Genomic DNA, 22,003 nt, shown 5'->3' on the forward strand with positions numbered 1-22,003 from the left:
TGCTGCAGCGGAAGTTGTCTACGTGAATCGCGTAGACATCTACACGCTGCCCCAGCTACACACCGGGGACTCAGAAGTACCGGTAAGTGGGGTGGGGGGGACAGGAGGATCCAGGTCCCCTGCAGCTGTGGGGGATCTGGATCTTAGTCGTCTCATAGTCAGACCTATTTGAGGTCTGATTATAAGACGACCCCGATTATCAGACGAGGAGTATTTTTCAGAGCATTTGCTCTGAAAAAAACCTCGTCTTATAATCGAGCAAATACGGTAATAGTAATAATGTGTCACTGTTTATTGCTTTACAAGGAAAACTTAAAAATGAGAGGAATGAGAAAAAAAATGCAATGTAAACACTGGTAATTGGCTTTTCCTGTATAATACAATGTTTTAATCTGTAAAATGTCTATACATGATACAAGACCAGTTCATCCCATGCCAGAGAAATTTGCTGGGGATGGCTCTTCATAATGAATAGTGAATTGAGGGAGTTGAATCCAAAACTCTCCTGGCAACCCCAAGTGAGATTTGCAACACTGTATTTTAATGTTACTTTTGACATTTTTCATGTTGTGAGTGAACATATGGTCAGTATAAAAGGTTCAAAGCACCCATTTCATGTAATGAAGCAGATCATCATTGTAACTGATACAGCTAGGATAGGTCTGGCGGAGTGGATCCGCAGTGCCAAACCAAAGGACCGATCCAGAATCTGGCAACAGCAGTAAGGCGAAGTGCACAAATACAAAGAGCGAGGTCAAGTACGAGCCGAGGTCAAAGGCAGGAGCAGGCAGAATAGTCAGGAATAAGCCAAAAGCCAATACACAGAGAAAACACTAGCAGTGATACAAAGCCCAGAGTACTGGAGAAATAAACTCTTTGACAAGCAACTAGGGGACAGCTAACTGTCCTTAAATAGGCCTTGTAGGAAAAAAAACCCGTCTTCAGATGGTTACAGGGGTGAGAAGAAATAAGGAGTATGTTCCAGTCGTGCATGAGCAGTGAGTTCCTGACTGTGTCGGTCGGCCATCTTAAATGTGGCTGAACTACATGTCGCAGAGCTCCAGGTTTGTTGGCAGCGGGCTCCACAAGGATTCTCTGCTACCTCGGTAGTAGTAGAAGGTAAGAGAGTGACAGTCATGTAATTCAGGAGATAAGTGAATGCCCAGCAGAGCTGTGAGGCTAGTGTAGAGATATTGTATAACCATGTCTATCATGATAAGCAAGGGCGGACTAAGGCAATATATATACAGTATGATCACCGCAAGACTCTGTGTATGGGATGCAGAACAAACATATCTACATTCATCTAGTTTTAGATCACACGATTATTTCATGAAAACAGTTATTCTTACATTTGCTTTTAATAATGCGAAATGTCCCATCTTGTTATTTGTTTTTTGCAGAAAATACAAAAATCTAGTCTACAACATCTAATTTGCACACGTTGCATAGTGACATATTAATTTAGGTTAAAAAAGTCCATCAAGTTTAACTTTTCTGCTGATCCAGAAGGCAAAAAAATCCTCATCAAAGTGATTTCAAATTATGCCACAAAAAGGGAAACAATTCCTTCTTAACATCACATGGAAATCTGATATTTCACTGGATCTACAAGCTATAACTAATCCTCTCCGTATAGCCAATCAGAAAACTATAAATAGTTTTTTCTAAAAAGTTGTGTCCATATTTTAAAAGCATCTAGCAAATATGATAACACAACATCTGTGGGTAGTGAATTCTATATCTTTATTGTTCTTACTGTAAATAACCCTCTTGTTCTTTACACAGTCCTATTCATGAACAGCTCATCAGAGAGCGGCTTGCACTGTCCCTGTATGTAAATGTATAATATTCTATCCTCTCCAAGATACCTTTTTGTTAATGTAAATTTCACTTCTCCTGTCTTTCTTCATATCTAAGGTGTTCCTTTCATCTTATTAATGTTGTACTTCACACTTTTTTAACCTCTATAGTGTCCTCTTTAAGAACAAGTGCCCAAACTTGCAGTGGCTATTCAAGCTGGGGTCCTACCATTGATCAAGCTAGAAAAATTACATTGTAACGAAAATGTTGAAGTTTTAAACTATAAAACGTGAGGTAAATAGGAGCAAAAACACATCTCAATGAAAAAATAGGTAACAAGAAGATTTTGAGATTCAACCTGCTGGTAGAAGATGAAGACAAGAGCCCACAGCAGATCATGCAGTATGGGACTGGGTGTATTCAAAACTGAAACAAGTGATGTGTGAGCCATGGTGAGCACATTTTATTGAGCCATTAAACCTGTTATTTTACACTGAACTATTATTTTTTTTTAAAATATGACCGGTGTAGGAAAGGTTGGTTAAAGCCAGTCCAAGAAGCTGCTATGATGATCTCACCATGTTGTTACTGTAGCAGATATATATATATATGAATTTACTAACTTACGCTAACAGGAATTTGTTTGTCCACCCCCAGAGCTTGTCTCATCTATTACTTTGCATCAAAAGCTTGCTGCTATTTAAGAAAAATGTATACGGGAAGCATTGGGTTGCTAGTGATCTTTGTTCCTATGGTCACATTGGATATAAATAGATCATCATCATTTTAATTAAATTGTTTCCACTAATCATACTTTGGATCTATCAGGGAGCACAGATAAGACTAAAACATGAGATCTGCCTATATTTCCTTGGAACATAACTAATCCTGCTTAACATAACAATGCTAAGGAGGGAATGAAGGTCCATTTACTAATACAATTACTGTTTTGGTGGTGTTTTTATAAAGAACGGAAACAGAATTTTAGTTGTACCAACAAAACACCACCGATACCTAGGGTTATTTTCTGATCCTGTGTGTTTTAGTACATCTTTATGCCACTCATTGGACACATCCACTTAACCCATTATTTGCCTTGAGTTACTCAATTGTTCAGTTTCTATGTTACATAAATGACATACAAGCAGCACCATTAATTAGTATGAAATGCTAAATACTAATCACCTGCCTATATTTCACACAATGAAGAAATGATTGTTGGCATTAAGCAGAATAGACCATTTTTCAACTATTTGAAAATTAGGGCCAGATTTCTACTAGACATGCCAAGCTAGACAAAGAAATTCTTCAATCAGAATGTCATAAATAAAAAAGCAGTCACAGTGTTTCAGCTTTCTAAACAAAAAAAATATAGAATTTAGCAAATCCGACTTCTAGAAATACATTAAAAATTATAAATTAACTACAGACATACATTTTTAGTGTGATGTGACTTGCAAATAGTGCAAACTGTGTACATATACATGACATCTTGTTTTAATAATTGCTGTGAGAAATCTCACCAAATAGTTAATCTTAAGGCTTGGGTCTGGCTAAGGGTAGGGGAAGTTATCAGAGTTTCTTTAGTATTCTATAGATTATTGGTTCCATTATAAAATCTACGTATTGCACGTGGCTATTTTAAAAAAAATGGTTCTATTTAAAGCTGCAACTATTTTCTAATAGCTTCTAAGATATTACCACTAGTATCTAACCTTTGGATATATCCCATGTTGCCTCCTAAAACAAAATAAATTTGATATATAAGATTTTCTGTTTAATTCCACATAAGTTTGTCCAGCCCTGGTTCAAGACCCAAATACTCTGAATATGTTAGTATGTTTATTATTAATAATGCACACTAAAAAACAAATGGCAAGATGGTATGCTCCATAGATGCTCCATAGATATTACCAAATAAAGAACATTTCTATATATTAAAAAATATACCTGGCAGAGCTAGCTTACACAATCAAGTCTGATATAAGAAGAATAATCAAGTTATGGTACATTATTATACACATTATACAATAATAATTATATTATCATGCACATCGAAATAAGGATGGACCCAATACTTTGTCTTTTCTGTATTATGCGGCACACTTATAGTGTGGCTGCAAATAGTATCTTGTCCAATATATACTTATGTGTGCATCCTCCACAATATTGACTACCCACTAGTTCTAGGCAGTGGACAAAGTAACTAAATCATTCACCTTTGCTTTTCAAAAACTATTATTTTTATTGATCCATATAGCACTATCTTATTCTGCAGTGTTGTACAATGGGATATACGGTATATATATATATATATATATATATATATATATATATATATATATATATATTTAATGCAAAATAAATAATAAAAAAAAGTTCAGCTAAAGTTCAGCTAAATGCATTAACTGCCCTCATTTTGAAAACTACAAGATCAAACTAACACTAATAGAAGAAGGTTACATTTAATAGGCATCACAGCATCACAGTCAGCATCACAGCCCTGTGTGATTTAAAAAGAAGGATACATTTCTCAGTCTGAGTGAATTAAGGCCAGTTGGCTTTGGTAATATTTGGAAACTTCATCTGTTAATTTTGTGTAAAATTAAGTTTAATCAACATTATATTGGCTGTTGCTGTAATTGTTTTGTACTGGTCCTAAACATACTAGAACTGCTTTGTGATACAGCCAAAGTTTTTTCATTTCTTCAAGTAATAAAAGTTTACCATCAAAGTCCTTTTCTAGCTCTGTATGTGTATTCAAATTCTTGTGCTACTATATTTGGGAACTTCTTATTAATTCCTAAACCCAGAACCATACCAAATGCTATTTTTACCGTTCGACCTGAAAAACCCTAAATTTGCATACAAATTTAATAGCCCAACTTCAAAATTGTGCTCATAACAAAAAAAATACCATGTCAGGTTTTTTAATTTTTTTTACTACATTGTGGATTTTCACCATTATATGATCTATGCAAATTACAGTTTCAAATGATAAGGTTGTGGAGGGAGATCAGTTAAAAACACCCAATCTTTGGATAGTAAATGCAGAGCATTAAAATCAATACAGTACTACCTGAAATAGATGGACATGTAAAGTTGAATAATTACCTTACTGAGGAGTGGACACTTTAACAGATTGAAAAAAATGATTACGTCTGAAGTCTTCTCATTTGCTCCTCATCTAGAATCTCCTCTGAGAACGTTAAATGCTTCTTATGGTTTTATTCTCTTGCATGATAAAATCTGCCCACCAACATATGGTATGTGCTATGGAATTCCTGGTTTCTCCCTTAAAGAAGTTATAACGTATTTCAAAAGGAGACCTCAGTCTACAATAAAGATTGCTTCTGGCTAGCAAGCCTGATCTTTTAAAGTTGCTCCTGGATGATGTTCACCATGTGTGGCAGGGTATCCTGTGGTTTGTTATTTTACTTCAATGGAGGGAGGAGGAACCCAACAAAGCACAGTGACCACACTGCATATCAAAATGTAACCATGGAAGCAATTGTCCACTTGTCAGTGCCTCCCCAAAATGATCCAGGCATTCACATCAATGAATCAATATTGAAGCCTTTACGATTTATTAGGCTAGGGAATGTAAGAAATTATTCCTTTAAAATGCCTGTTTATATTCATAATATTAGTTATTACATCTGTATCCAACTGATGGCTAGTGTCTCTTCTTATTTCACTCCTTTATGGGATTTCACCCGATCCCAGAGGATTAATTTCCTATAACTTAGTCCCTTGAAGGTTACGTATATGAGCAAGAAGTGGGTCAACCTGCAAGAAAAAAAATCACCTGGTGGAGCCAGTCGTGAGATCTGATAAGAGAAACTTCAATTCATTGTATAATACATTTTCTGCTAAGTGTTACTGGGGGGCCTGATCGATCTGCTTTCCGGGGGGCCAAAGGGGGACTGTCACCCACCTGGACCTAGGCCAGAATACATCTCTGGTGATGGTTAGCGTAACTCCAAAACTGCTACCGGCCATGATGTTTATATATTCAGAGCCTAAATATAGTGTCTCATACCTATGATACACCTATTTGGATTTTTTATTTATTCAAATTGTTCACCCATATCTTCTGATTGACGCTTCACTCGCCCTGGTACCAGTCTGGTTGTTGTTATCAGAGCACCCTAGGCATATGGCCGTACCTCCCTGAATGTGCCAAATCTTGTCTGATCTCGGAAGCTAAGCAAGTTTGAGCCTGGTTAGTACCTGGATGGAAGACCGCCTGGGAATACTAAGACACTTCCGGGTTAGTCGACGTGAGTTGCGTAAGGGGGTTGGGTTTTCTCCTTTTTGCCCACATCCACAGATAGGATCTTTCCTTTTCACCTCATTCACCTCCCTCTTGGGAGACATCATTACCACAGAAAATGTATTTATGTTTTTTATATGTATAAATTGTTTATTATTGTCATGTGATTTTATTGAAAGATGGAGATTCCATCTTATTGGTGTACTTTGGTCATGTGACCATATTGAGGGGAGGGGACTATCACTTATAAGGAAGCATATGAACACTTCAAAACTGAACCACTCTGGATTTGTTGAGCCGTAAGGAAGGTTGTCTACATTATATCTTTGGGCAAGCTGCAAAAGAAAATCCTGATTCATCTCCTGAGGAAGCCAGTTGTCCGGACGGTGGACTTCCCTGTGCCTGGTTTTATGCTGATTACATTGTACATGCTTTTGTTAATAAAAGAAAATCACCATGTAGCACAAATATTGGAGAAGGTAGCATTTAGGAATTATAAGCAGACTCCATGTGAGAAAGATGAGAACAAATAAAAAGCCAAGCTTAGGTAGGCAAAGCATATTATTAATTGTACTAAAGCAAACACAGAGGAGAGTTAACTGCCAGGTTAACAAAAGGAGAAAAGGTAAGGACAAATTCGATTAAAGACAAATGAAGGGTGTTATATAAATATCTAGCCTAAATAAATACTTCTGTTCAGTTTAACCATAAGAATGTTTAAGTAATGGACCTCAGTTACAAGATACAGGGAAACATGTAAAGCATGTGTGTTCTATGTAAACGCTCCAAAATAAAAACAGGCAAACTTATTTAACCAGGCACGATTGACAGGATGAATTAGATTGGAAAGTGTTTGGAGGCACTCAGTTCCAGTATGCTAGCAGCCTTCTGAAGGAAGACGTTATCTATTTAGGTAGGAGAGTGAGGGCTACATTTTTTTGTACCCTTCGTGATCGAGGCTGTCTTAACATTTTTTGGCGGTGCTTCTCTCTTGTTTACTGTACCCACACAAATTATACATTTTTTTTCAGAAGAAGCGATTTCTAAAGATTACATTTTGTTGATCATATCATCTAATTTCCGCAAAAAAATATAAAATATGGTGAAAAATTAAAAAAGCACTTTTTTCGCTTTTATTTGAAAAATCTACAAAAGCTAATGAAAAAAACCGTCTGAATAGATTCTACTATTTATCCTGAGCTTAGAAATACTCAATATTTTTAGGGTTTTTTTGCAAGTTATAGGGCAATAAGTAATAGTTGTGTTTTGCTATTTCAAAACCATTTTCTTTCAAATCTGGTAATCCTGTCCCAATGTCCTTTTTGGGACATGTTTGTAACTGGCCAATTCAATTTAACCCCATCAAAATATATATTTTTGGAAACTAGTCACCCCAAGGCATTTGCTCCCTAGTTGGCCACTGCGCCGTCTTGTGCAAGAGTACCAGGTGTACTAACTAGATCATGTGTGCATGCTCAGATGCACTTTCCTTTAAGTAACAGAAAATCACACAGCTTTGCATAAAGATGAATGTATACTAAGGAATATACAAAGGATAGGATACTCAAATATTCCTTTTACAGGTTTTCAGAGGTCACTTCCTGCTCACATAAGAAAGGCTCCTGGACGTGGGATACGTAAATATCGTTAGAATGCTCATTATTTATTTATATAGTGTTTACACAGCCCTCTACACTGTATGGGCATTAGAAACGTTACTCTAGCGTTAAAAGTCTTATGGTCACAGTACTATGATAATTGGTACTTGACGTAACAGAATATTGTTCCTTGAGACATCTAAATAAATGGAAGAGAAATGAAACTGTGCCAATTATTCACGTTTCACAGAAACGAAAATATCAACAGTGTTGGAATAATCGAATATTCCGTCAGCAAACTACAGTAACGCGCCGTGTTTACGTGACGACGTCATCGCGGAAGCCGATGGTGAATCTTCGGCGTCGTGTGGACGTGGCTTGAGTTGAGCGCGCGTTTTACGTGAGCGTGCACCTGGCATCTGCAGGGACGGTGGCCGAGATGGGCTGTTGAGGGGGGAAGAAAAAGTGCAGAAGGTGAGTATGTGACAAGCTCCACAGGACGGAATAGAGATGGGAGAGAGCAGGCGGTTCGGCTTCACTATCCGCAGACTCATGGGCTTTAGTGTAGACATTAATGAGTTACAGAGAGTTCTAAAGTGTCCTATCGCTCTATCCATGAACTGTGTCTGCACATATATGATGAACAAGCCTAGCCCATGTTATGTTTTATTAAACCTGCCTTCTGGGACATGTGTGTTATTTTTGTGTAATTTTTTATTTTCCAGCATGCCCAGTTCTCCCCAGTCTGCATTCCCACAGCTGGCTGCTGTCAGTAAACTGGCTTCCCTCCTGCTCAGGGCAATAAGAGAATGGCTAAGGTTTGGAACCCAGTTCCTATTGCCTGGCACATTTTTGTTGCATTATTTAAACTTGTAAACTCTGCATTTATGTCCCAATTCTCAGAGCAGCTTTTAACAGGAAAACAAACTGCCAGACTACTGTGTTTCTGTCAGATGTTGTTTACATTTTATGTCATAGTAATGTGTTCCTCCCATAATATTACATCACTAACCATGTATCAGAATGAATTGCGCTTTGTGGGTGCATGCAACATTTATTCATTAGCCATTTTGTCTCCATTGTAAACATCGCTTTAGTCTGTGCCGGGCAGACCTGTCATCTGAAAATGACTGAATGTAATATATTTTCCTTCCTTTTAGATGAAAGCCAAAGACCGCAGATTCTGAAACGTAGTGCTGGGTAAGTTTAAGCTATACGATACATTTTGAAAAGTCCAGGGGTAGAAGTCTACAGCCGTATTCTGATCCTGGCGTTCAAGGAAAAGGATACGGATGTTCATTTTAAAGTAAGCTGGAGGGGGAAGTATTCTTATTTGTTTATGCAATAAACAATATTCAGGTTGATTAAATGTATTTACACAAACTAGCGGTTTCCTGATGTATTTTCCAGTAACTATGATTGTTTGAGGAAACCCACCAGGAAGCTTTCAGACTGTTGTGGAATTACAACTCCAGTGATGATCCTGTTGTAGCCAGACAGCCATCAGCGTAATTAGGGTGCTCATACATAGGAGACCTCGGCATCGTGTCAGTAGTAGTTTCATAACTGCCGGGGTGCTACCTGATGACTGTCCCTGTTTTTGTAGGTTTGATTTAGAACATAGGTGCAGTTTTTTCACTCTGTAAAGTTCCAAAAAACACAGTTGTAAATGTGTTTTCCTCTCTATGGCCAAGCATGGAACACCTTGTTAGACAATCCTGTTTATATACATGACAGATGAGACGCTGTCTAACAAGTCCTAGACAATGAGTAAGGTGGAGGGAGGAAGAAAAGCCACAGAAGTCCAAAGACGGATACATATACATACATACATACATTTATTTATTTAGAGGAACACCTGTAAGCACGCACGATTTGTCATGGTGAACTCAAACCATCTATCGCCTGTAGTCAGTGGCAGGCTGAGAGACTAAATTAATGTGTAAAGACATATTTCCAATGGGAATCTGCTACCTAACGCCATCAAAAGCATGATGTGTTATACATGTATAAGCCCTCTGGTTTGCGTGGTGATTTCCATCACTTTAAAAATGATACAAAATCTAAATAAAGGTAATCTAGGGCTTGTGTATTATGGTAAATATTAATTAAAATTTAGGCAATGTTATGTGTTATGCAAACTATATGTATATATGAATAATTATCTCTTTCTACCTCTCTTACAATGCTACCTACCTGATTCAAGCACATTGTTAAAATACCTATTTAATGTCTATAGAAAACCTTTCTTAAGATGACTGGGAGGATTCCAGCACGAAGTTACCTGAAACCAGCAAACGTTTCGTCGACAGCAGCTGGTCATAGCTACTACTTTGCAGACACAGCTAGCTCTGAAAACGACACTGTGGAAGAAGATGTAGATGAATACGAACTTAGACCACGGGGCAGAGAGAAAAACCGTAGAAGCACCTCGAAAGAGCGTCTTGATGATATCATATTGATAAGCAAGGATATAAGCGAAGGAGACACCTTAAATTCTATAGCTCTTCAATACTGCTGCACTGTAAGTTGTACTGAAAACGAGTACCATGCCATGGGTTGATTGTCAATGAATAAATATAGCTCTTAGTAATTTAATTGAAGGGCTGATGAAGTTTTATGCTTTTTGTAACAATTTACAGCTTCTACACTTTATTCCAGCATTGATTATTATGTATTAGTTATTTCTGTTGTAAGGTCCCCTGTGCTAGGAAAAAGCTTCTTCCTGTCCCTAAAGTTTCTGGTGAAGAGAGAAACCTTTAATACCTTTAAAACAAAGTTGGTTCCCTTTAAATATTCTATAGCACAGGTGACTGCTCCTATTCCTATTCAAGGGGCAAATTGTAAAGTATAACAAAGATTTGTCAACAGTGCACACAGACACACGGGAAAGTTGTCAAAGCAAATGTTGCATTTTGTGATGCGGAACATGATGAATATGATTAATGATCATGCTTTCTAAGTTGGTCATTAGACAAATGGGCAAGTTCATAGTTTTTATAAGAGAGCTCCCTGTAGATTTTGTGACTAAATGACCTATTTGACATGATACGTAAGTTTATATTTTGGAGGTTGAGGTTTGTGGTATTTAGAATCCAAACATCTTGGTTTATACATGTGCTTTACCTGTATAAATTATGTATTTTAGTCTCAAATATTAATGCTTTGGAGTAGTTAATGTCCCATGGCATTATTCCATGTTTATTAATTACATTTGTCTTTATATGTCACATATGTTGATCCATTCTTGTTTTTGCCCTGCTCAAAAAGTGCTAAAAACCTAGGAGTTCTAACATAGTCACCATTTTACCTCTTTTCACGCAGCTGTTTTCCCTTGAACCTCTACTAACGTTTGTGGCAAGAAATATAAATTAAATTGGGCGTTTTTCACAAACACTCGCAATTTTGCTTAGAATGTCTTTTATTGGAGAGGTGACACCAATCATATGTTCACAAAACCTTGCATATAAGCATGTCAATAAATCAAAGTTTGTTTTCTAATTTCTAAATATTACTTGCCTTAAATAAAATATTAGTATGTATGGGTTGCTATAAGTTCTCCTGCATGGGGCCATCAGATGGACATCTTGAGGCACCAAGCTAAAATTGTGTATTTGTTTTTTTTTTGTTTTTTTTTTAGGTTGCCGATCTTAAGAGGGCCAACAATTTCATTAATGAGCAGGACTTCTTTGCACTCCGATCTATAAAAATTCCTGTGAAAAGATTTAGTGTATTGGCAGAATCTTATTTCTCACCAAAGGGAAAGGCCTCAAGAACTGTATCTTTTCAGCCATCTCTGGAAGACCAAGAAAGCAACCAGTCTATTTCAACACTCTCCTCTGAGACGGCTGACAGTTTCCTACAAGAAGTAGATAGAGATATCGAAAAGATTGTAAAGTGTACAGACACCACAAAGGAAAACCTTCATGAAGTAGTCTCTGCCTTAACCGAAGAACTAAACTTTGAGCTGGAACATAAACCTGTCAAGCAAAAGGACCCTTACTTTGGTGCAGACTGGGGGTTGGGTTGGTGGACAGCAGTTGTAGTAATGGTAATTGTAGGAATCATCACTCCAGTATTTTATTTCCTTTATTATGAGGTTCTGGTAAAACCTAATACAAGTCACTTCCCAGCTACTAACTCATCGCACATCGCAGGGCCTTCATAGGATTCTATGAATATTAAAGTGTTTTAGTGAACCTAGGTATCCTCTTATACCACTGGTATGGCATATTGCCCAATGGATGCAGCCTACTTATTGGTGGGGGGGCTGGGACAGACCTCAATCATTGTTGGCTTTAACAGTCATAATATTTATAAAATGATATATTTGTGAACTACACCACTGCAGCTCACCTTTACCTTGGGGGGTCCTATTTTGGATTCAAAGGCTCATGGTTCCAGTAACCCCTCTTCAATCAACCTGTGGATGGTACCTGAGATGAAAGGCAGACAATAGGACTCTACCCGCACAGCCCTGACCTTGAATGTTTTTCTTCCTCAATAAAAATAAAAGGGCATTGTATTCTTGCACAAGGAGTATTGATAGATTTTACAGCCTTATATAATGCAGTATAAAATTAAATTGACTTTGTTCTTATGCACATTGTGAAATGTATTCGCTTACAAAGTTGCAAGACCTTTTAAATTAAAATGTATTTGTATGTTAACTAATAAGGGTAAAAGGTCTCCACTCTGCAGTGTTTTAGTAGTTAAGTACTATCAGAGCTTTAATTGTATTTTTGTTGTTCTTGTCGCTTTCTTAAGACCTTATTAATTTAGGTGGATGAGGCAGGCTTGTCCACATATTACTTATTGATTTTGTATATAGAGTGCTATGATATTGAACAGAATATGACAAGTAGTGCATAACATAACAACTTGTGCTTACAAAAAACAAATGGCAAGAATAACCCTGCCCAAACAAGCTGAATAGTAGAATATGGAGGGTCCTTTCAAAGACTGAAGAAAAAAAAAGATAAGTGGTAGCTGCTTAGCCAGTTCATTACTAGATAAAGCCCTTGTGCTAAACTGGGCTCAGCAAGGCCTGAACCCACATTACTTGTCCAATTTCACGTGATTGCGTTTACAGATTAAAATAAGAATTATATACGTGTCTGAATACCCTAACCAGCTATTTTACACTTATTTTAGGGATTCATGTGCTCTTTCCTCCCCATTAACCCCTTCAATCCCAGGGGTTTTGGTACCTCAAAGCCCAGAGCAATTTTGCAATTTTTGCGCTATGTCGGTTCAGAGATTATTCTCTTTTCCTGTGAATAGTGTACCCATATAAACTATATATTGTTTTTTTTAAGGAGAGATAGAGATTTCTTTTGATACCATAGTTGGATGATTAGCTGAAAATTTAGAATGAGAACTTTAGTAAAAACTAGAGAAAATTAGAAAAAAAAACTGTTTTTCTTTTTACATCTTCCCTCTGAATCCTCACAAAATTAGGTAAGTGATGGAAAATCCCCTCCAAGTTTATCAACTCAGGTGTCCTGATTTCAGAAATACCTAATTTATATAGATTTTCCATACTTTCCCAGCACCAGGGAGCATACTATTAGGTGTACATTTTTTGTATAATTTTTACGACTATGGCTTAACGCGTTTGGGGGTTGTGAACGGGGGCAGGAGGGTTATACTGGCTAGATGTTTTGCTAGGGCAATGGGATGTAAGGTTTTTTAATTATTATTTTTTTATTATATTTTTATTGTATTTTTTATATATTTTTTTTTTTACACAAAAATGGTTAGAGGTCCTCTTAGGGACCTCCTGAACATGCCAGTGATGTCACAATGACATCACAGCTCACATTATTATTTTTTTTTTAGTATTATTTATATTATTATTTTAATCATTTTTTTACTATTTTTTAAATGAATAAACTTTTTTTTCTGCTTTTCTGTTTCAAGACGGGAGGGGGAGTAAGAGACATGGTTTCTCACTCCCCTCCCCGCGATCCCCCTGCACCGATCACACTGTGATCTCTATGCAGGTCCTCGCAGACCTGCACAGAGATCGCAGCGTCTGTGCCTCATGTGCCTGTGACCTTCCGGGTTACGTCAGCAGTGACGCAACCCAGAAGGGAATGCCCTTGAAATTTGAAACTGCCTGATCGCGTGATCGGACGTGTCCCTGACACTGCAAGAAAGGCTGGACGTACCGGGACGTCCAAAGGGGTTTCTTAATAGGCGTTTTTTGGATGTCCCAGGACGTCTATAGGGGATTGAAGGGGTTAAATAGTTGCTTTGTTTTTGTTCATTTGATGACTGTTGAGGCAAGTGTGGGATCAGGTGTTAGTTGAACATTCAGTGACGTATTAACCATGGCCAGACCTGCTCCCACACTGTGCTCTAAATTCCTGGTCCACTTTATTTCCTGTATGCCTTTTGCCACCAAGTGGTGCTTATTTTAATTGCAGTTTCCTGATAAAAATGCTATGTGTAGGATAAAATATGTACTTTATTTGGTTTTGCAAAGAATATACTATAGCAAAAGTTGGCTTGGCCGGCCACCAAAGGGTTAAAAATATTATTTTGCAGATACAGCAAATGGAAAATTATACCAGCCCTGTACAAGTATGTTGTGTAATGTGCTTGATCGACGGATAACCAGCGCTATAATTAAACTTCCAGGACCAGTGCAAGTTATGCTAACCGTATGATTATTGATATTTAGCATTTCATAAATGGGAACATTATTCAGAAATGTTATATTGCTGGTTAAGAAATCCCTTGCTATGTTCATTGCTACAAATAATACATTTTAAACACTCTTGCAAATCAGGACCATCTTTAAGATGGGGCAAGAAGGAAAACTGCCCGGGGCTCAGTCATAGCTGGGGGGCCCAATTTTGTGGCCGCCGCCACCGCAATTTATTCTCTCCACCACCTTGTCAGGTGTCTCCGGAGGTAGACTGGACTGGCCCCAGCTGGAAAAGCAGAGTCGGTTGGGGAGATTAAGAATCTCTAATGCTAAAACAGACCAACTCACACAGTAGAAAGGTAAATGATGGGAGAAAGGGAAGTGATAGCAAGAAAATAAGGAGATAAAGTGAAAGATATGGGAGAGGGAGATCAGATTTTTTTTAAATATAAATTTTAATTAATTTGCTTGACTTCAAGAGGGCTACGTTTTTACTTTTATTTAAAAATACAATTTATGTGCGTGTGAGCAGTATAGTATAAATGGACCCAGATAGCACAATGTATTGGGCCGGCCCTGGGCCCAAAGCAGTAGCCCCTTGAGTCTGGAACCACACTTGAGAAGATCGGTACGTGCACATTCCTTTCAGGTTACTCGCCAGACCTGCACCTTTCATTTGCTAGGCAATCACCGAAGTATTGTGTGGTTGGACAAGTGGCACACTAGTCACCCACCACCAGCAAGCCTGGTCCAGGCTGTTCGGGAGTGTGGGGGAGCCCAAGCAAATAAGGGTCCTATTAACATAAAGACAGCCAATGTACCAGTTTTATTTTAGAAGTCTCTTTTTTCCTAGAGCCCAGTACTAGGTTTTACCCGTACTGTATATGAATGACACTGCAAGACATGTGATGCAATCCAAAAGTCACTCAAGGTGACTATTTAATTTCACCAACATTTCTATTCACTAAGCAGGGTCTACTTATTTTCTAATTTTATGTAAAATTATTTAGAGGCCAACCAAGACCCTTGTTTTGGAGAAACACATATGGATGATCCTCCATAATATCATATGTGTGTATAATAGGCACCCTCCAGATTTGATCGCTGGTTGATGATTGGCGAGACTGATCAGTGACTTATTCATTTGATTGGAAATGCATTAACCACATTGCATTTTTTTTTTACATAAAAATTGTTTTAAAAAATTGTGATAAAAGTGTAAAAATAAAATGCATTCATGTTTTTTTTTTTTCTCTCCACCTTGTAACCTGGATGACTCCTCTCTCGCTGACTTTCACTGATGGTGGGGGCGGGGGGCGGTCATCCAGGGGCTGTCATAATGATTAGATCATTTCTGACCAATAGGAGTGATCCTATCATCAGCCGTTGTATCTGACAGCCACTGACCGACAAGCACATTTGATTTCCATGTCTGTGCTGTTGATTTTTTTTTTATTAAATCATCATCTATCGGAGAATTGATTGATATTTGCTCCCCACAACCCTTATGGGACTAAAAACACAAGTGTTAACCTCTTCAATACTATATATTAAATTTATAGCCAAAATACATAATCGTTTTTAATGTATGTCTGTTATTGAGCACTGGCATTTATTTTTTCTTTTTTAAAATTTTTTATTCCCTTGCAGATGCAAGCGCATTCTTGTTTTGGTCTCAAATATGGGTTATAAACAGTACTTACTAATTGCCAACATTAAGCACTTACTCATAACTATTACGTTACAACTTTTATCCCAATGACTCTCCATCCTTACCTATCTACAGAAACGCAGATACAAGCTGACAATTGTCCAACCCCGTTGATCAGTATTATTGTGAAATCATATTTCACAACTATTTCAGAATACCGAAGACATAGCAGTGTACTGCTCTGCATGTAGTTTATACAAGGAACAGAACAGTTATCAAGTCAGTAGAACTGATGTCCCTTTTTTATTGAAAATTAAAGTACACACACAAATATATTCACTTGGGTTTTTAATTTACATTGATGCAATATATATTAGAGATTGCACACAAAGTAATCAAGTCTGTATCTGAAATTATACATTGACACGTCTAAAGAAATGTTACTGCAAACAAAACTGGAATATAAATTTAATAGGTGGCTTCATCCATATTGTCATCACTAGCAGCAAAGTCATCTCCGTCTTCGAAATAGGAGGCAATATAATCATTCTCCTACAATACAGAAACACAGCCATCCCAAGGATGCATTTCAAATAAACATGAATAAAACACTTAAAAAAATATATAACAACTTGATTCAGAACCTATATTTTGTGCATATTTCCCGGGACTGCTAATTTTATAGTCTAATTTCACCATTGCTGATAGTATGTGTAATATATATATAATATATTTATATACACACACACACACACATACATACATATACCGGTATATTTAACATGTTAGGTTCTCCTGCCATCAGGCCATATACCGAGGTCAAGAATGGCAAGCGTGTAACTCAACACAATTACTAATTGTGGCACGAACTTTCACATTAAAAACCAATAATCTTACCATTAATATATAATTCCCAATAAACATTAATAATAAGATGCCGTGGAACTCACCTCCTCGTGCTCCTCTTCATCTTCTATTTCTTGCTCAACCTCTTCCTCATCTTCTTCCCCCTCTTTCTTTTTCTCCTCATTTTCCTCATCTGATTTTTCATCACCCTTTTTCTCCAACTCCTAGCGTTAATGTAAAAGAATAAATGATCATTGTCAAGTTGGAATGGTTGTATTTACATGCTGCATATCATATAATGCCACTTGTGTTTTGCCACGAGAAAGATAAAAAAAACTACTGCAGACTTTTACAACACTCATCATCCCTTAGACCCTTGAAGGAACAGCTTTTTCCAGCTGGGACTTAGCAAAAAAGCTAGTCTTACTTCTATTTTTTTCAGGACATCATCACTGCTGCTGCTGGGTTTGGTCACTTTACTTTTTTTTACTCCTGTAAAAAAAAAAAAAAAAAATGTAAAAAAAAAGGTGAGAAATGAAGAATGAAAGTCATATGTTTATTTGTTTAAATTGCCAATACTTTTAGACTGTAGCTGTATCGCATTATTTTAGTATTTTGTAGCACTACTTGAAGGGACGTCTTATGCCAAAGACCACGCGTCACAAAGGCATTCCCATCGGAACACCACTGAATCCAGTACAACTGTTTTTCAATTGAAGGTTGCTTCTATTTACTTAGAACCTTAAAAAATTATGTCCTTTCTAGTTTATGTCACATCAGCAACGTAAACACATAGAAGCGTAGAATACCAGCTTGTGGCATACAAATTCTAGTTACGTTTTTTCACAGTCTTCTTCACAGCCTTCATTTCCCTTGGAAGTAATCGCCAATCTGTAAATGCAGAGCATTTATGTTATGAATTTGTAAAACATGTGTTATTTCATTCACGCAGAAACACTTGTAATTACCCGGTGTCCATTCCATAACCAATTTAGCTGCAGCTTCAATTTCATATTTTGTTCGGTATTTTTCAACTCCTAAAACATAGAGAAAAGAAAAGTAGATGGTGTATAACTGCCTTTAAAATACTTTAAACCCTGGACCATGCAAAAAAAAAAAAAAAAAAAAACAAAACAATTCCCGGGCTGCCTCCACTGGGGCCGAACTCGAGGCTGGCCATCTTTTCATACATGTACATGTAACTGCACTTTCCTACTTAGTATATGTAATAGTAAAAATATAACGAAGACGCAAAATATTAGTTTCTACTTAAGTAATTTACGGTAATCAGTAATAAGCTGCCATATTGCTACTTCATTACATTTTACTAGCTGGCTCTCTTCTCTCACATAGTCAATGGAATAGCTTTACAAATGGAACATAAAGTAAGCCGTCTAGCACCAGAAGTGGATATGCAAGTCTCCTAAACCAATGCCTTAGAGTCCACTTGAAGCAAGATCTTTAGGGTTTGTGGTGCGCAGGTCAAAGGGAATTTGTGCATGGCTCCTTTATGGTCATTAGGAAGAGGCAAGTGTGGCTTCTGCTCTCCCTCATGCCCCCATGGACTCTGCAGGTTTGAGAAGCAGAGTGCTAGGATATGGTATCAGAAAAGACCAAGAGCTTGAGCGCCAAGCAACAGCACTGTAGGGCCTCCTAAATTCAGAGTCCCCCCTGCCTAAAGGTGGCCTCCTAAATTCAGAGTCCCCCCTGCCTAAAGGTGGCCCTGACTAGCATTACAACTTCCTACTTTCAATGCTGTCTTCACTTAGTGATCCTGGATGGTATGGCAGAAAAAAGCATGAAATGCCCTAGTTATTCCTTTTGAAGAGACAGATGTTAGTTACAGGGTTGGCTGGACCAGGAACAAAAATCAGCACTGGGAAAAAACAACACTAGCCCTATCATAGGGCCATTATTGTGTGGAAAATATTTGTGGAGTCCTAGACTTTTAAACATTTATATTTTCAGTTTAAATTATTATAACCCACCATCGTCATACCCCTATTACCTTGTATATATTTTTCTTAAATGTATGCACTCAGGGTATATGAGCTTGTAGTCTATTCTACATATGCATTCAACAGGATCCATTGTATTACACACACACACACACACACACACACACACACACACCTGTCTGAACTGCTTTTGTTACGTGACCTTACGTTATGTGACCCTGTGAGCCAGCCACATGGAAGCGGCCCCCAGGGCTGAAGCCTTATGGGGGGGGGGTTTCCATGATCCAGATAAGCCAGTACCAGACCCTGGCGGTATCTTTCATGTTAACGTAATGCTTTGGTGGAACAGCACCTTTAACAAAATGATTTACATCTACAAGACTTAAGTACATACTTGGTTTAGCAGATTTGTCGTCAATGAAATAAGGCATTTTTTTCATGGTTGCACGCAAATCTTGTTTTAATTCCAGTACATAATCTATATCATCTCCTTCTCTTAGCGGTGCAGGTTTAAACTCTACAGACTGAAAATACAAACACATAGGTATACGATGTAGATGACACCTCATTTAGCAAGCTGCTCAGTCAATTAGCAAATACATGACAACATATTGAAGGGGTTAAAAGAGGTAAAATCACTACAGCAACCATTTCAACTGATTGAACTACAGGTCTGCAGGATCTTCCAGCATCTCAGACAGCCTCATTTGTAGAACACAAGTCCCAGGCCAAAGAAGTAATGCAGATTGTTCTGCACTGCCTGTGAGATGATGTCATAGATACTGCATACGGTACACACTCGTACTACACTTAATGGCATCTTGTCTGCAGTCAGCTTCTGTTACACTTAGTGAGTATTGTGGATTACCAAGTAAAATCTGCGTGAGTGCCGTGTACGGACAAAACAAACGTGTGTGGGGTGTACTATCATGTATAAATGTACATATGCATCTATGCATGTGCGAGGGTGAGTCTTTGCAAATTAGAGCTTGAAATGGAAACAGAGCCAAAGTGTCTATTAATACAATAGCCTGAACACATTTGGCAGACAGTAGGCTCAATTTTTTCCATCCGCTCATATTCAACACAATCATCTAAAAGAGAAAATCCCATCCAGGCTGCTGATGCTGTCACTGTTGACAGCTGCTCAATACAGAATTGCAAGCAATCAGCTAGCAGCCAAAATCTTCAAATCAGAGCAGCCCATGGGGCAACTGCCCATTGTCTGCCCTCCCCTGAGTGTGTGTATACACATATATATATATATATATATATATATATATATATATATATATATATATATATATATATATATATATATATATGGTTGTGTGTTAACATATTCAATTGGATTGTCCCAGTCTGTAACTGGTGCCCCCATGGGCAAAAAAAAAATAAAAAAAATCAAAGGGGTCACACAACGAAGCACATTTGCATGCAGACGTATCTCAGTTTAGATTCCTACTACGGATGTGCTTACAGACATATGGGAGCTCCTGGTGGTGGCGTCTGACACCTGCCCAGGGCAAATATATGGTGGGCATGGCCCATAGAGAAGAAATGTAAGTATCTATATACTGCAAGAACCACTTCTTCAAAAAAGAAATTCCCCTGATTTCAGTCAAGCCAAGAATTTCTTACCGGAAATATGGGTAAAGGTTGTAGCTGAGTTTCGGGCAAAGATTCTCCTTTTGAGAAACCGATTGCTTGAAGGTCAAACGTGAAAGATGCTCCTCTTCCCCTGCCCCTTCCAGCCATCTCTGAAGCAAACAGGAGCCAGCTTAAAAGTGACGTCAAAGTGAAACGCATGGCTGAGATCACTGAAGGCCTAGAAGCTCTGCATACCCGTTCACTATGTAGGGCTTTGAAAGGCTTTAATATTGTTAAAATAAAATACAAATTAAGGCTTAATGGGCATTTGCAAGTAAATCAACATCACAAACGTATGTCACCGTGTGTTTATAAACATGCATAGCGTTTACCTTTATACTAACATTTTTCACAGTTGCAACAGCATTAGTTGTCACGTGAAGCCGGATATTCTGACAATTAACAAAAACACTAATTTCCTATATTGCCTGAAACATATAGCCATACAGATACAGAGCACTACTATCTGGAAACTCTGGCTTTAATTCAAATATAAAATTACTAATTATATGCCCCTCTGCTGTTAAAAGGTTAAACATGCCGGTATTACAAAAAAATCTCAAAAATACTATTTTTCATTCTTGCCGATATATATGCACAACATAAAAATAGTATATATATAAATATATATATATATATATATATATATATATATATATATATATATATGCCAATTCTGCCATTTAGCAGCTCTTCTCATTAGACCCCCATAAACATTTCTCACATATGAATTCCACTACAGTAAAGGCTGTAGTTGATAAAAGAAATAGTTCATGTCATTAATAACAATTCCAATTGTAGTTTCATACCTGCAGTTTCGTAAAGTTCCCGCTTGAAGAAGATAGTCCTGCTATAGCAAGTTCCAAATGAGTTCTCATGACATCACTAATGGAGAGGTTGAAATTATGTCAGGTGTGTAAAGCAATTGCCCCATTATCATGACACATTTACTAAAGTTCAAACAACCCAGGCATTTTTTGGGGCCCCTTTATAGATTCTCTTCTTATTATTTAATTTTTAAAATGTATAACTAAGTCCCACTTAAAAGAAAATGATACAATATAAATGACATATGCATGCTTTCAGGGCACATTTTCATGATATTCAGTGCTATGCTGTTACTTTATGTCTGCGTTAAGCATTTGATGAGATAAGAGCTGAATACCATTAACAAGGAGCTATGTTATAATAATATACTGAAAACATTAGAATGTCATGTCTTCTAAATCTAGCACTAGATTGATATAAGGCCCTTCAGTTGAACTACATGTCCCATGATGCCCAGGCAGCAGCCTTAAAAAAGAATGTGTCTGGTAAGGTGAGCACAGAGTGGGTGGCGAGTCTACAATAGCTGGAGAGACACCTACTGTCTTTCTTCGCTCAGTGACCACTTATGTCATTTTGGACTTCTCCATGGTAGTGGTTCTCAAGGCAAACCTCAAGGACAAATAAAAGCACTGGTTTTATTATTATACTGGAATACAGCCGTCGAATCCCTACATTTGGCTCTGTTGGTGGATACCTTCAGAACCACAATCCAATGTTAGCAGGACTATTTCAGTTTGA

The 22,003-nt window shown here is 37.5% G+C and overlaps 3 protein-coding genes across 3 annotated transcripts in view; 1 reads left to right on the forward strand and 2 right to left on the reverse strand.

Moving 5' to 3' along the window:
• Positions 1-5,208, reverse strand: part of ADGRV1 (adhesion G protein-coupled receptor V1) — a 172,913-nt gene extending 167,705 nt beyond the window's left edge. The window contains exon 1 of the mRNA XM_053474949.1: positions 4,918-5,208. The gene's annotated coding sequence lies outside the window, so the exon portion shown is untranslated. The remainder of the gene's footprint in view (positions 1-4,917) is intronic.
• Positions 5,209-9,873: 4,665 nt separating this feature from the next.
• Positions 9,874-12,578, forward strand: LYSMD3 (LysM domain containing 3). Its single transcript, XM_053457766.1, has 2 exons — positions 9,874-10,201; positions 11,318-12,578. The coding sequence occupies exons 1-2, from the start codon at positions 9,932-9,934 to the stop codon at positions 11,843-11,845; spliced, it is 798 nt and encodes a 265-aa protein (XP_053313741.1). The 5' UTR covers positions 9,874-9,931; the 3' UTR covers positions 11,846-12,578.
• A 3,783-nt stretch (positions 12,579-16,361) lies between these two features.
• On the reverse strand, positions 16,362-20,545 carry POLR3G (RNA polymerase III subunit G). Its single transcript, XM_053457778.1, has 7 exons — positions 20,429-20,545; positions 19,182-19,311; positions 17,798-17,866; positions 17,667-17,720; positions 17,257-17,321; positions 16,934-17,053; positions 16,362-16,535 (listed from the first exon to the last, which is right to left on the reverse strand). The coding sequence occupies exons 1-7, from the start codon at positions 20,543-20,545 to the stop codon at positions 16,452-16,454; spliced, it is 639 nt and encodes a 212-aa protein (XP_053313753.1). The 3' UTR covers positions 16,362-16,451.
• Positions 20,546-22,003: the final 1,458 nt, after the last annotated feature.

Source organism: Spea bombifrons, chromosome 1, assembly GCF_027358695.1.
Source record: "Spea bombifrons isolate aSpeBom1 chromosome 1, aSpeBom1.2.pri, whole genome shotgun sequence".
In the NCBI taxonomy this organism is placed as follows: domain Eukaryota; kingdom Metazoa; phylum Chordata; class Amphibia; order Anura; family Pelobatidae; genus Spea; species Spea bombifrons.

Bases quoted from the DNA above. Each gene is read 5' to 3' on its own strand.
- LYSMD3 (XM_053457766.1), top strand. From the start codon at position 9,932: ATGACTGGGAGGATTCCAGCACGAAGTTACCTGAAACCAGCAAACGTT. The intron at 10,202-11,317 runs GTAAGTTGTACT...TTTTTTTTTTAG, and splicing joins CTCTTCAATACTGCTGCACT to GTTGCCGATCTTAAGAGGGC.
- POLR3G (XM_053457778.1), bottom strand. From the start codon at position 20,545: ATGGCTGGAAGGGGCAGGGGAAGAGGAGCATCTTTCACGTTTGACCTT. The intron at 17,721-17,797 runs GTAATTACAAGT...CTGCATTTACAG, and splicing joins GGTTATGGAATGGACACCGG to ATTGGCGATTACTTCCAAGG. The intron at 16,536-16,933 runs GTGAGTTCCACG...TCTGTATTGTAG, and splicing joins ATGAAGAGGAGCACGAGGAG to GAGAATGATTATATTGCCTC.